General features: G+C 41.2%; 1 protein-coding gene across 2 annotated transcripts in view; it reads right to left on the bottom strand.

The window, feature by feature from the left end:
- Positions 1-711: 711 nt before the first annotated feature.
- Positions 712-15,166, bottom strand: part of hsd20b2 (hydroxysteroid (20-beta) dehydrogenase 2) — a 28,314-nt gene continuing 13,859 nt past the window's right edge. Inside the window, exons 6-11 of one of the 2 annotated variants that reach the window (XM_087982957.1) lie at positions 14,138-14,182; positions 8,130-8,164; positions 7,102-7,183; positions 6,186-6,251; positions 3,005-3,154; positions 712-2,664 (exon numbers count right to left, since the gene is read on the bottom strand). In XM_087982957.1, the coding sequence (XP_087839083.1) occupies positions 2,533-2,664; positions 3,005-3,154; positions 6,186-6,251; positions 7,102-7,183; positions 8,130-8,164; positions 14,138-14,182 (510 nt within the window). In that variant the 3' untranslated portion in view covers positions 712-2,532. The remainder of the gene's footprint in view (positions 2,665-3,004; positions 3,155-6,185; positions 6,252-7,101; positions 7,184-8,129; positions 8,165-14,137; positions 14,183-15,166) is intronic. The other variant, XM_087982958.1, reaches the window with a different exon arrangement.

Here is a 15,166-nt window from a genome sequence, read left to right on the forward strand (position 1 = left end):
GGCCCTAAAGGAGCCTTCCACATCCAAAGTTTTACCTGCAAATCCACTAACATCATTTATTGTATCCGTTGCTCCCAATGCGGTCTCCTATACATAGGGGAGACTGGGCGCCTCCTAGCAGAGCGCTTTAGGGAACATCCCAGAGACACCCGCACCAATCAACCAAACCGCCCCGTGGCCCAACATTTCAACTCCCCCTCCCACTCTGCCGAGGATATGGAGGTGCTGGGCCTCCTCCACCGCTGCTCCCTCACCACCAGACGCATGGAAGAAGAACGCCTCATCTTCCGCCTTGGAACACTTCAACCCCAGGGCATCAATGTGGACTTCAACAGCTTCCTCATTTCCCCTTCCCCACCTCATCCTAGTTTCTAACCTCCAGTTCAACACTGTCCCCTTGACTTGTCCGACCTGCCCAGCTCCTTTTCCACCTATCCACTCCACTCTCTCCTCCCTGCCCTATCACCTTCATCTCCTCCCCCACTGACCTATTGTACTCTATGCTACTCTATCCCCACTCCCACCCTCCCCTAGCTTATCTCTCCACGCTTCAGGCTCTCTGCCTTTATTCCTGATGAAGGGCTTTTGCCCGAAATGTCGATTTTGCCTGTCCTCGGATGCTGCCTGAATTGCTGTGCTCTTCCAGTACCACTGATCCAGAATCTCTAATGCTATCAGTTTCTCATAATCAAGACTCTTGAAACTGTCAAGTGTTCATAGATTTTTTAAAAAATAGAATGCATTTTATGTGCAATAGTAAGAACTTCAAACATTATTTTTGGAATTACTCTTTATTACAGTGAGATTCAACATTTGACAGTTATAGCATAATATTTGGTTGATCAAACTTTTGATAACTTTTAGTCAAGGCAAAGTATAGAAGTAGCATATTCAATCTAAAAAGGACTCTACTTTATTAGGCATTCTGTATAATCATGCCTCAAGTTCCATTTACAACCATATAGAATTTGCAGACAGATACATTGAGTGCTGAGGCCAAAGGCAACTCAACCTTATTTTACTTCCAACTTTCTCCTCAAGGTTAGCAGAGCAACTTTAAAATGATGTTTGTCAAACTTTGAGCTTAAGTGATCAAGCTTTTCATTTGTTGTTTCAAACAACATTCTTCCCAGGTGCTTTAAGGAGAGAACTTGCTTCATCCTTTGATTTGAATTGGCCAACCAGATTCAATGTAATGCTAATATTTCTTATCTAAATCTAAATCTCATTCCCATCCTATGTGAACCATGTCTGAAACTAATCACAATCTGTTTAAAAAAAAAACTTTCTGGGATTACAAGGATACATTTGGAAAAGTTACACTGAGACTTTATATGGGCAAGGTTCATGATGTCAATGGCACCAATTGGTTAGTTGACTTAAAAAGATAAACTTAGCAATTGTAGAGTGACAGATAAGGTTCACAATAACAGAAGGAATTATTAACTATTCTGATGTGTACATGGTGAACAACTACATGGCTTCTGCAAGGATAATATGAAAATTATGTAGGTTTTCATGGAGTAATGATAGCTTATTAGTCAATATAGAGAAGGATTCTGGTATAATTTGGGGATTAAAATTGTATAGGTTGTGCTTTGCAGAGCAAACAAACTACTAGCATAAAGTTATCAAAAGCTAGTGGACAGGTACAAAAGTAAATTTATAAAAGAATGTTGGCTTTTGTATTCCAGCCTTCCTAAGAATAGATGTTGTGTGACAGTCATACAAACCTTAGATTCCACTTAAAAAACTGTATTTGGTCTGGGACTTTGAATCTTAGGAAGGATAGATCAGTATTGATAGAGTACAGTCCAGAAAAAACACCTTTCTCCACAGATTTTTCTTCAAACATTCCCAGGTCAGGGGACAGCATGGATTAGAAAGTAAGCTTGTAAACTCTTCCTTTGGAGAAACTTCATAGTTTATGAATGAAGTGGCTCTCCTATCATTACTTTTCAGTATTAAGTGTGTGTTGAGGTTTTGTTTTTGAGCTGCTTTGAATCATTTTAAATACCCCAATTAAAAAAGGTGTTTTATTTGATGCATCAGATAGATCATTTAAACTAGGTATACTTCTGATTGTCTAAGTTATTAAAGCAAGATTACATTAGATGCCAGGAAATTGTTCAATGTAACAGGACACAGAACACTTTCACATGAGCTAACAAGCCAGTTGTAACATTTGATTTTGTAGTCCTTTTGGGTAAATCATGCACTGTTCTACCTTCAGGTAACCTTGCACAGACTGCAATTATTTCTAACTGCTCACTACACATGTATGTTTAGGAACTTATATTGAAATTGTAAGAATACACTCCAGCTTATCTGAAACAATTTATCTTATTTCATACTTTTAAACATTCCTCTGAAGTTCCAAAGAGTTGGTTGGATAATGTTAAAGATGGACTTGCACTAAACCATAAACACCATATGACAAGGGAACCACACAATGATACTGATATTTTTTTTTAAAAAAATTTGTACACTCCCTCTCCCCTAACACCCAAGTCCCTTCAAATCATACTGCAACTATGCAGTCTTTTGTTTCCACCTCCACTTCTCCACTAGCGGCTTTCTCCTTTCAGAAAGTTTCTTCATGTTATTTATGCTGAACTCTGTCAGTCGGAGCCATCTTGGAAACAGCCTTTCGAAGAAGAAATGCTACACAAACAAACAGTTTTAAAAAAAACTTAAAATCAGGATAAACAAACATCTGGTTCCAACACAATTATCACCCCTACTCCCTCCATTGACACAAACAATATACAGCACGCTCTACTTGTGAAAACAGCAGGTCGTCTTATGTTTCAAAGACTGGAGCATGTGCATGTGTGTGCGCGGGTGCAAGTGTCATTTTCCTTTCTTTTGACCCAGTAATCTGCTGGCCCAATTTTCTCACTGCCTCTCCAGATCACACATTTTTGCTTAGTGATTCCAGAGTACCTTGCATAAACTGGCCTTCCATGCTGAGGCACACTACTGCTATTAAAATAGCATTTACCTGTAGGGCATGGGACAAGCAGCCATTTGTCTTCTCTGTTAGTCCAACAGTATTCAGAGCTTCCTGGGCATAGTCATCAGCTCTTTTCACAAATAAATTGGTTTCTTGATCATGCGTCAAGTTGGTAGAGACCAAGAGAGGCAACACAGACTAAAAAAAAAGCAGTTGGTCTTAGCCATACATTTGAACATACAAATTAGGATTGTTGCATATTTTTTCCTTAATTCTGTTAAGATCACTTCAGATTTTTTTCCCCTCATTTATAATCTAAAAACTTGCTTCATCCTGATCTATCCTCCAGTTCTACAAAATTGGTTATCTCAGCATTCCTCCAATTTGGTCTCTTGTGCATCCTGAGATTTTCCTCACTCTTCAATCACTAGTCAAGTCTACCTCTTCTTCAAAAGAGGATAGCATAGTGGCTCAGTGGTCAGCACTGCTGCCTCACAGCAGCAGGGACCCAGGCTTTATTTCCCCTTCAGGCAACTGTCTGTGTGTAGTGTGCATATTCTCCCTGTGTCTGCATGGGTTTCTGCTGGTTTCATCCCACAGTCCAAAAATATGCAGGTTGGTGGATTAGTCTTGCTAGGTTGCCCATGGTGTCCAGGAACATACAGGCTAGGCAGGGTTATATAGGGTAGAGGGGTCTGTCTGGGTGTACCACTCTTCAGAGAATTGGTGTGGACTGGATAGGCTGACTGGCCTGCCTCCACACTGTAGGGATTCTACAAAGACATGCTTTAAGAATCTTCCTCTTTAAAGCAGCTTTTGGTCACCTGACAAAATAGTTCCTCCCAAATACTGCATTTGATAAAGTTCAAACAGAGTGCATTGGGATGTGTTATTATTAGGTGCTATATAAAAGATACATGGTGACATTTAATTCATGATCACATTAAAAATTTCAGCACCCAGTAACCTCATGAAGATATGATGTGCATTCGATCAAACATAAGTACCATTTGCAGTGTACATTACACACACATGGACTGGATGAAAAAGGGAAAATTTATATTCTTGGGACATTCCCAAACATTGACAAGTTATTTTGAAGAAAGAATCATTGCTAACCAAGCAAACATGTCACTGCCACAATATATATTCAATTCAATAGATGACCAGTTGATCTAATTTTGGTAGTATTACCCAAATGAAAACTCTTGGCCAGGCCAAGAAAAATTACCCACCTCCCTAAAGTGAGAAACTGAATAGACGATGAACCTCCAGTTTACCATGTCATCTGAAAGACAGAGCTCTGAGTGTTCGGAAATTGATTCACAGCAGCATTGTTACCTTTAGGGGCAGCTAAGAATTAGAATAAGTATTGGCCTAGGCAATGTGTTGCTGGAAAAGCGCAGCAGGTCAGGCAGCATCCAAGGAGCAGGAGAATCAACGTTTCGGACATGAGCACGGGCATGAGCCCTTCTTCAGGCATGAGGAAAGTGCTCATGCCCGAAACCTCGATTCTCCTGCTCCTTGGATGCTGCCTGACCTGCTGCGCTTTTCCAGCAACACATTTTCAGCTCTGATCTCCAGCATCTGCAGTCCTCACTTTCTCCTCCTAAAAAAAAAAAAGGTAATGGTGAGCTGCCCTTTGGAACTGCTGCAGCCCTGTGTAGATGCATTTTGAGGGATATTAGGAAGGAAGTTCCAAAATTTTGACCCCAGCAAAAAAAAAGGCAGAATGATGACGTTGTTCCAGATCATGATAGTGTGTGACTTGAAGATGTTGCAGGTGATGGTGTATTTGCTATCCTCATCCTTCTACTTTAGAGAGATCACAGGTTTGGAAGCTGCTGTTGAGGGAGGCTTGGTAGTTTATGTTTGGAAATTCAGAACAGAAATAGCTCAGAATCAACCCAACTGGTCTGTCAGTAGTCACGCTCTACAAAAGTTTCTTCCCAGCCAAATTCACCTAACCGTAACAGCACATCAACCTAATATGGACAGAGACTTTCCTCCTCTCAATTCAAGGTAGATACTAACTTAAGTCTAGTCAACCAGCTAGTTACACATCTCAAAGCCCATCATGGTCATTCCCTTGAACTCCTTTCCCCTTTCTGTCTGAAAGGGGCCAAAAACCCACAAGTATCAAGCTTGTGATACCAGACGCAAAGATGTTAACTGTCTCCACAGATGGTGCCAGACCTGCAGAATTTCTCTAACGGTTTGTTTCAGATTTCCATTTTACAGTATTTTGCTTTTATTCCCATAAATATCTAGCCCAATTTGTTATTTGCCATATGAGCCCTGGCAGATGCTATCACTAGGTTCTGGATTAGTGTGGTGCTGGAAAAGCACAGCAGTTCAGGTAGCTTCCGAGGACCAGGAAAATAGAGGTTTCGGGCAAAGGCCCTTCATCAGGAATAGAGCTAATTGTTTTTACCTAGATGCTATCACTAGACTATTGAGTGCCATAAATAAAGAACTTGCATTATAGGTTATAGCCTTGGTGAATTTAGGAAGTTTCAAAGTGCTTTATGGCCAACTGGAGTACTTTTGAAGGTGTAGCCCCTGATAATGAAAGGAAATATAGCCATCAATTTTCAGATAGCAAGTTCCCACAAACAGCAATAAGATAAATTACCAGATATCCTTGGTTACCAATAATGTTTGGGGGGTTAAGTATTGTCCAGAATACCAGGGAGAATTCCTCTGCTTTTTCCAAAGTAGTGATAAAAAAGTTGAGCAATGGAGGGCAGACTGTTCTAATTCTCACCTGGAAGAGACCATCTCAAGGACTACACTGGATTGTAGGCAAAATAAAGAATTCCAGTTCTTCAAAACTGAGCTCAAAACCACAACCTTCTAAATGTTCATGCAATGCCATCAGCTCAAAATAAATTAGGTAAAGCACCTCTGATATCATTGACTAACATCATTTGACCAAAGTGTCATCAACAACTTCTCATTAACTTTTCATAAATCAAGAGGATAAATGTGATTTCTACTATTCTCATCTTACCTTGTTGAAAAAAAAAAATCACATCACCAGTTTATAGTCCAAACAGGTGTATTTGAAAATACAAGCTACCTGATGAAGGAGCAGCACTTTGAAAGCTTGGAATCTCAAATAAACCTATTGGACTATAACCTGGTGTTGTGATTTTCAACTTAGTCCACCCCAGTACCTCCACATGATTTTTTTTTTTTTTAAACTCAATAATTTATTTTGTCATACCTGTACTATAATCCCGTTTGGCTTGTACTCTGCATTCAATGCTTGAGAAAAGAAGTCAACAAAGGCCTGTGAGAAAGAGAAATGAAATCACAGTCTGAAGCACCCATTTATCTAATTATCTATACTATGGTCCTGTGGCCCTCTTCGTCTGTTGTAAAGAACATTCAAGTCATACTAAGCTTTTAAAATCTTTGGTTTGTGTCCATCTTAAGAATGCCAGAGAGAGATTGTGCAAATTCACTGGAATCTGGAACAATGGACTTCAGTGAGAGAGACTGGAAGAGTCTGGATTATTCAGAGAACACAGAAGGATAAAGGCAGAATTTACTGAGGTATCAAGTTAAGACAGTAATCAAGGAAAAAAAAAATTGTTTACCCTGGCAGGCAGATTGATAACCAGGGGTAAAAGGACAGGTGTCAAGAAAGTCAGATGAGACAAAAATTAAATACAGGTTTGGAACCATGGGAGGGAGGTTGACTTCAAAAGAAAGTGAGTGACTTGGACAGGGAATTTTTTTTCAAAGCTATATATATAAAAAAACACAGGTGGACTAGGACAAATTGGAAAACTCTTTCAAGACCCAGCATTTGGATTGAATGGGCTTTATATATTCTTAAATTTTATGAGTCTAATTCAATGATATCTTTACTGAACAAAAACAATTGTAAATCACTGGCTTACAGCACACTTTCAAAGTGGGGAACATCCACTGAGCCACTAGAGTAGTCGGCCAGGCATCAGTTTCACATTTCATCCAAAGGACAGCACATTTTAATAATATACTCGTGTACCAGGACATCAGCCCACATTATTTTCTCCAGTCTCTGCAGCAAGAATCTATCAAGTAATTTTGTTACTCAGAAGGCAAAAGAACTTCCATCAGAGACAGTTAAAAGAATAAATATTACAAAATACCTTAGTAGCTGAATACATGGTGATAAGTGGATGTGGGTGAGCCCCAGCTTCTGAAGAAATGTTGATGATAATGCCTTTTTTCCTGTCAAGTTCAAAATACATAAAGATTAGACAGCTTAAGACTTAAGTTTTAAGACTCATGGTAGGACAGATTAGAGAGAAGAAAAGATTTGAGGTGAAATCAGTTAGGGTATAGACAGGAGATGGGGGTGGAGTTTAACCTTGCAGTCAAAGACGGTCTCCAAAAAGTGCAATACTCCTTTAATACTGCACTGGAAGTTTCAGCCAGCCCACTTTAGAGCTCACCACTGGGAAACATTGAATCCTGGGAAGAGATTTAAGGATGTTGCCAGGACTGGAAGAGTTTGAATTATAGGGAGAGTCTAAAAAGCCTGGGGAGATTTCCCCTGGAGCATTGGAGGCTATGGGATGACCTTGAGGTTTATAAAAGTCATGAGGGGCACAGGGTGAACAGCTAAAAAAGGTCTTTCCCCCCAGGGGTAGGGAGTCCAAAACTAGAGGGCAAAGGCTTACAATGAGAGAGGGAAAGATTTTAAAAAAGAACCTGAGGGGCTACTTTTTTGAAAAACTCAGGGGGTGGTGTGTATGGAATGAGTTGCCAGAGAAAGTGGTCGAAGCACGTATAATTACAAAATTTAAAAGGCATCTGGATGAATACATGAATAGGAAGAGTTTAGAGGAACATTGGTTTAGTTCCATTTGGCCAATTTAGGATGATGAGTTGGTCTGAAAAAGGTCTGTTTTGTGCTGTGTAACTATGACAAAGTGGTAGTGAGTGGAAACCATCCAAATGGTGTGCCAACATTTTCTGGCAATTAGAAATTCAAATCCTGGAATGCAAAAAATCAGAATTTTAACAAGTGGTTCAACTTGCTTTGATCTCATCACATGAAACTGATGTGATCAATTACAAGCATTAATACACATCAAATTGAACATCTCCACATCATCAAGCCCGTGATTACATTTTATAATGTAGCTTTGGAAGTAAAAAGCTGCTGCTATACCTTTTCAATAGTTGAGGCAAGACAATTTTCGTCATCTAGCAGAGGAGAATACAAATTGGAAATTACACACAGAAACGAGACATTACATTCTATGAACACCAACTTAACTTAACCAGTGCTACAATTGTTGAAAACCATGATTGCAAAATGGCCTCCTAGTGTTTATTTTATTATTTTGCTGTTCTAAGGTGACCTAAGAGAAAATAATTTAGGGAGGGAATTGCAGAACAGTGATGGGATGTAAGAAGAGCTAAAGATTACAGAGACAAGGAGGGACAAAGCCATAATGGGAATTATAGACAAGGAAAGAATAAAGTTAAGGCATTACTGGACTAGGCCAGGATGATCATAGAACAGCACAGACCCTTTGGCCCACGATGCTGTGCTAAGCATTTATCTTTATCCATAATCAACCTAACCTACATACCCCTCAAAGTTTGGGAGAAGATTTGTAGCTCGGGTGCTCGTTGTGGTTCTGTTCACCGAGCTGGGAATTTGTGTTGCAGACGTTTCGTCCCCTGTCTAGGTGACATCCTCAGTGCTTGGGAGCCTCCTGTGAAGCGCTTTTGTGATGCTTCCTCCAGCATTTAGTGATTTGTATCTGCCGCTTCAGGTTGTCAGTTCCAGCTGTCCGCTGCAGTGGCCGGTATATTGGGTCCAAGTCGATGTGATTATTGATTGATTGATTGATTGATTGATTGAATCGGTGGATGAGTGCCATGCCTCTCGGAATTCCCTGGCTGTGCTGTTTGGCTTGTCCTATAATAGTGTTGACCCAGTCGAACTCCTGTTGCTTGTCATCTGCGTGTGGCTACTAAGGATAGCTGGTCATGTTTCATGGCTAGTTGGTGTTCATGGATGCAGATAGTTAGCTGTCTTCCTGTTTGTCCTATGTAGTGTTTTGTGCAGTCCTTGCATGGGATTTTGTACACTACATTGGTTTTGCTCATGCTGGGTATCGGGTCGGTCGTTCTGGTGAGTTGTTGTCTGAGAGTGGCTGTTGGTTTGTGTGCTGTTAGGAGTCCTAGTGATAGCAGTAGTCTGGCTATCAGTTCAGAAATGCTCTTGATGTATGGTACTGTGGTTAGTCCTTTGGCTTGTGGCATTTCCTCATTCCATTGCCTTTCCCTTAGGCATCTGTTGATGAAATTGTGGAGGTATCTGCTTTTGGCGAATACATTGTAGAGGTGTTGTTCTTCCTCTTTTTGCAGTTCTGGTGTACTGCAGTGTGTTGTGGCCCTTTTGAACAGTGTCTTGATGCAACTTCTTTTGTGTGTTGGGGTGGTTGCTTTTATAGTTCAGGACTTGGTCTGTGTGTGTGGCTTTCCTGTATACCTTAGTGGTGAATTCTCCGTTTGGTGTTCTCTGTACCCTCACGTCTAGGAATGGGAGTTGGTTGTCCTTTTCTTCCTCTCTCGTGAATTGGATTCCTGAGAGAGTGTGGTGTTGATGATCCTGCGTGTGTTCTCTATTTCTGTGTTTTTAATGATTACAAAAAGGTGTCTACATATCTGACCTGGAATTTGGGTTGAATTTGTGGTAATTTACTGTTTATTCTAACCTTTGCATTACCGCTTCTGCTAAGAGTCCAAAGATGGGTGAGCCGTTGATTTGTTCATATATTTGGTTGTAGAGGCTGAAGTGTGTTGTGAGGCACAGGTCCAGTAGTTTGAGTATGCCGTCTTTGTTGATAGGTTCCCTGTCTTGTTGTCTGTTCTGTATGTCCAGCAGGTTGGCTATTGTTTCTCTGGCTAGGGTTTTGTCGATAGAGGTGAACAGTGCCGTTACCTCGAATGAGACCATAGTTTCTTCCTTGTCTTGTGTATATTTCTGATGATGTCCAAGAATTCCTGTGTTGATTGTATAGAGTGTCTGGATCCGCTGATCAGGTGTTTCAGTTTCTGCTGCAGTTCTTTAGCCAGTTTATGTGATGGTGTCCCTGGTAGTGATACTATGGGTCTGAGTGGGATGTCTGGTTTGTGCACTTTGGGTAGGCCATAGAATCGGAGGGTGCTGTTGCTTTCAGGTTTCATTCTCTGTAGGTCAAACTTGGTTATCTGTCAGTTTTTTTTTGTAGGTTCCTCAGTGTGTTATTTATCCTATTGGTGAGCTGTGGGGTGGGGTCAAACTCCCTCTTTTGGTAGGTGTTGGTATCTGCAAGTAGTTGTGCTTTTTGGATGTACGCTTTGTCCAGGATGACCGTCATTCTGCCTTTGTCTGCTGGTAGTATGATGTTCTTATTGTTTTAGCGCTTTTAGTGCTTCCCGCTCCTTGGTGTTGAGGTTAGGTGTTTGTCTTTTCCTTGTTATCAGGGGTACGATAATTTGTCTCACTTTGTTGTGTCTCTTCTGTCAGTCCATTGTTTGAGTGTGCATTCTAGTGCTGCTAGGAAGTCTGCTGTCTTGGTGTCCCTGTGGTTGTAGTGGAGTCCCTTGGCCAGTATTGTTCTTTCCGTGTCTGAGCTGTTTGTGGGAGAGGTTTCTAACCCAGGAGTATGTTATGGTGTCCTCTGTTATGTTAGTTTGGCCATTTTTTCTTAGTGCTGTTTTTTTTGAGCAAAACCAGTGTAGTGTACAAAATCCCATGCAAGGACTGCACAAAACACTACATAGGACAAACAGGAAAACAGCTAACAATCTGCATCCATGAACACCAACTAGCCACGAAACAACATGACCAGCTATCCTTAGTAGCCACACGCAGATGACAAGCAACAGGAGTTTGACTGGGACAACACTAATATTATAGGACAAGCCAAACAGCACAGCCAGGGAATTCCTAGAGGCATGGCACTCATCCACAGGTTCAATCAAATCAATCACATCGACTTGGACCCAATATACCGGCCATTGCAGCGGACAGCTGGAACTGACAACCGGAAGCGGCAGATTCAAACCACTACAAATGCCGGAGGAAACATCACAGAAGCGCTTCACAGGAGGCTCCCAAGCACTGAGGATGTCACCTAGACAGGGGACGAAACGTCTGCAACACAAACTCCCAGCTCGGTGAACAGAACCACAACTACATACCCCTCAATTTACTGCTGTCCATGTGCTTGTCCAGCAGTTACTTCAGTGTCCCTGACTCTACTATCACTGCTGGCAGTGTATTCCATGCACCCACTGCAGCGTAAAGAACTACCTCTGACATCTCCCCTATACCTTCCTCCAATCACCTTAAAATTAGGACCCCTTGTGACAGCCACTTCTGCCCTGGGGAAAGTCTCTAGCGATCTACTCTAAGCCTCTCATTACCTTGTACACCTTTATCAAGTCACCTCCCTTCCTTCTCTCCAGTGTGAAAAGCCCTAGCTCAACCTTTAAGAGAAGCCCTCCAATCCAGGCAGCATCCTGGTAAGTTTCCTCTGCACCCTCCCTAAAGCACCTACATCATTTGTATAATGAGGTGACCAGAACTGGACACTATTCCAAGTGTGGTCTAACCAGGGTTTTATAGATCTGCAGCAAAATCTCACTGCTCTTAAACTCAATCCCCCCTGTTAATGAAAGCCAAAAAACACTATACACTTTAACAGTATCAACTTGGGTGGCAACTTAAAAAGGGATCTAAGTGGACCCCAAGATCCCACTGTTCCTACACAGGATTCCTGCCAAGAATCCTGTCTTTAACACTGTATTCAGCATTCACATTTGATCTTCCAAAATGAATCACTTAACATTTATCCAGGTTGAACTCCACCTGCCACTTCTCAGCCCAGCTCTGCATCCTGTCAATGTCTTGTTGTAGCCCACAACAGCCCTCCACACGATCTACACCACCACCGACCTGTGTCATCAGCAAACTTACTAACCCACCCTTCCACTTCTTCATCCAAGTCGTTTATAAAAACTGCAAAGAGCAGAGACCCAAGAACAGATCCCTGTAGGACACCACTGGTCACTGATCTCCAGGCAGAATATTTTCCATCCACTACCACTCAGTCTTCTTTCAGCCAGCCAATTCTGTATCCAGACAGCCAAACTTCCCTGTATTTTCAATGGTTTATTCCTCCTAATAAGGTTTCTGTAGAGCAAGATTTGCACCGGGTATAACGTTACTAGGATTAGCCATTAGTTTAGGTGTACGTCTGTGTTTTTGGAGATGTAATTTGTTCCCTGTATCCCTTACCTACTAACTTTGAGTGAGCTTACCATGAAGAACCTTACCAAATGTCTCACTGAAACCCAGATACACCATATCCACTGCTTGACCTTTGTCAACTTGTCTCATCACATCCTCAAAGAACTCAATAAGGCTTGTGAGGCATGACCTACCTCAGAGCCATGCTGGCTATCAAACTGCTTTTCCAAATAGTCATAAATCCTATCCAATACCTTGCTTACCACAGACACAAGACTGGCTAGTCTAAAATTCCCAGGGATTTCCCTATTTACTTAGGTGAAGGGAGGGCCAACATTTGCCTCTTTCCAATCATCCAGTACTACTCCCATAGAGAGAGGTGCAAAGATCATCGCTAGAGGTGTGGCAATCTCATTCCTTGCTTTCCTTGGATATGTCTGGTCAGGCCCTGGAGGTTTATCTTTATGCTTCCAGAATTTACAGCACATCCACTTTCTTAATATCAATCTGTTCAAACCTATTAGCCTGATCCCTGGGAGTTCACTATTAAAAGGGTCCCTCTCTGGTGAATATAGGATGATAGCTGAATGAGGCTGGGATACAGACAGACAGTTTTAGATGAGTTCATGTTTACGAGACATAGAAGATGGTGTTGTTTATTGAAGTGGATACTGTCAACCTTGGCAAATGAAATATCCGGAGTGTGCAGCATATGCCTCTCCTGTCAATCATACGATCCTGGCAAGCACTGATGGCTGATAATTATCATCAGATCCCACAAATGTGAGTACATACAGATTCTTACTGAGGGAAAAAGGACATTAAGTCTGAAAAAAAAAGTCAAAAATGAAATTACAAGACTTTCAGCTTGGAATTGTCAGAGGGAACTAAATAAAGCCTGTGTGCCAGAGGAAGTATTGTGGTCACAATAGGAAATAGTCATCTTCCAAAGTAGCAGAGATATGATATTACCACTGCAGTGTGGGTCATGACTACTTACATCACTGCCACAGTTTCTAATTAGAAGCTCAATGCTGGAAGTTGCAACACATTAAGACTCGGCAGCATCAAGCTAAACTAAAATTGTGCCCTCCCACCTACACCCACTGAGAAGCAAATAGTAAGAAGAAAATTTGGAATACTACCTTCCCACAGTCACAGTCAGTCAGTTCAAAACTGTTTTGCCCTTATAAGTGATGCAAGTTGCTGGTTTTGAAAGTGCTGTTGGAGAAGCTATGTTGAGTTGCTCCAGTGCAACTATCTAGACAAAATAATTTTCAATTCTATTAGCACTGCTGAAATTACTGTATTTGATTCAATTTCACCTTCTAAAGGCAAAATAATGGAGGGGTTGAATAACTTCTTACATCCCTAAACCATGTTTAACAAAATACTCATCTATTTCCTTTTTTTGACAAGTGTACAATTTTACCATTAATTTGTGGGAGGCTATTTGAACAATCACTGGGTGCAATTATTCTAAAACTCTTGCATGTATTACTGGTAAATGGTGTTCTTCCAGTTTGTGCGAATTTGCATTTAGTTTCCTCTACTGTCTGAAGCTCAAATAAACCTAGATCATGTGCCCCTTCACTACACTGGAGTTGGGTAGTATTGGTTTTTTTCCAGAATTATTGGGGCAACTCGAGCTTGTGAAATACTCAGAACTAGTCCTCTGTCTCTTTCAGACAAATCTGACTCCAAAATAGGATTTGGAGAAGCTGGTGTTGAACTGGTGTGTACAAAGTTGAAAATCACAACACAAATTGCAAGCACAAATAAACCTGTTGGACTATAACCCGATGTTGTGATTTTTAACTTCAAAACAGGATACTACAACATTAATTGTATGACCATTTGCAGACAAACATAGGAATACTGCGTCTTTAATTAAACACAATGCATTTTAATATTTAAATACTTACCATCAGTACAGAGAGTACATTGCAGTTCATAATATCAAGAATTGCCTGAAAACCAAAAAAAAGTTAGAAATTTCTCCCCAGAAGCCACCTAATTGTACACAATTTGTTCTCCACTTTCACACAACTATATCTTTAAGCCACTTACTCTTGAAGTGCATTAAATGGGAACAAAGAGTGGTAGTTTCAAGGACAATCTGTATGCAGAAGTCAGGATGGTCGATCATTTAGTGGTGCAGCATTTTCCATAATGTTTACGAGACAGTGATTTGGAGCAGGGACCTTGGCTGAAATCCTAACCTTTGCTCTGACAAATTAGTGAAGGTCAAACTGATCTTAGCCTGAGTGAGCTGAAAATGTGTTGCTGGAAAAGTGCAGGTCAGGCAGCATCCAAGGAGCAAGAGAATCAACGTTTCAGGCAGGAGCCCTTCAGGAGAGCCCTTCTCCTGAAGGGCTCATGCCCGAAACGTCGATTCTCCTGCTCCTTGAATACTGCCTGACCTGCTGCACTTTTCCAGCAACACATTTTCAGCTCTGATCTCCAGCATCTGCAGTCCTCACTTTTTCCCCTTAGCCTGGGTGTTTCAAGCATCAGAATTGTAAATTAATTCCAATTCTTGATTCTCTCCTCCATATTTGGCAGGTTGCCCTCATTTAAAAATGGTACATCTCTTGTTTTTTTTTCAAAAAGCTCCAACTAGTCAATGCTGACTCTATATCCTAACCTAATCTAGTCCCATTTGCCAGCACTTGGCCAATATCCCTCCAAACCCATCCAGTTGCCTTTTAAAATGCTGTAATTGTACCAGCCTCCACCACTTCGTCTGGCAGCTCATTCCATTCACTCACCACTCTCTGCATGAGAAGGTTGCCCCTTCGGTCCCTTTTATATCTTTCCCCACTCACCTAAACTTGTAACCTCCAGTTCTGTTCTCCCCACCCAAAGGAAAAGACCTTGTCTATTTATCCTATCCATGCCCCCATGATTTTGTAAACCTCGATAAGGTCACCCCTCAGCCTCAGACCCTCCAA

Source organism: Chiloscyllium plagiosum, unplaced genomic scaffold (genome assembly GCF_037043375.1).
Source record: "Chiloscyllium plagiosum isolate Xiang-an unplaced genomic scaffold, Cpla_swu_hap1 HiC_scaffold_44, whole genome shotgun sequence".
Taxonomy (NCBI): Eukaryota; Metazoa; Chordata; class Chondrichthyes; order Orectolobiformes; family Hemiscylliidae; genus Chiloscyllium; species Chiloscyllium plagiosum.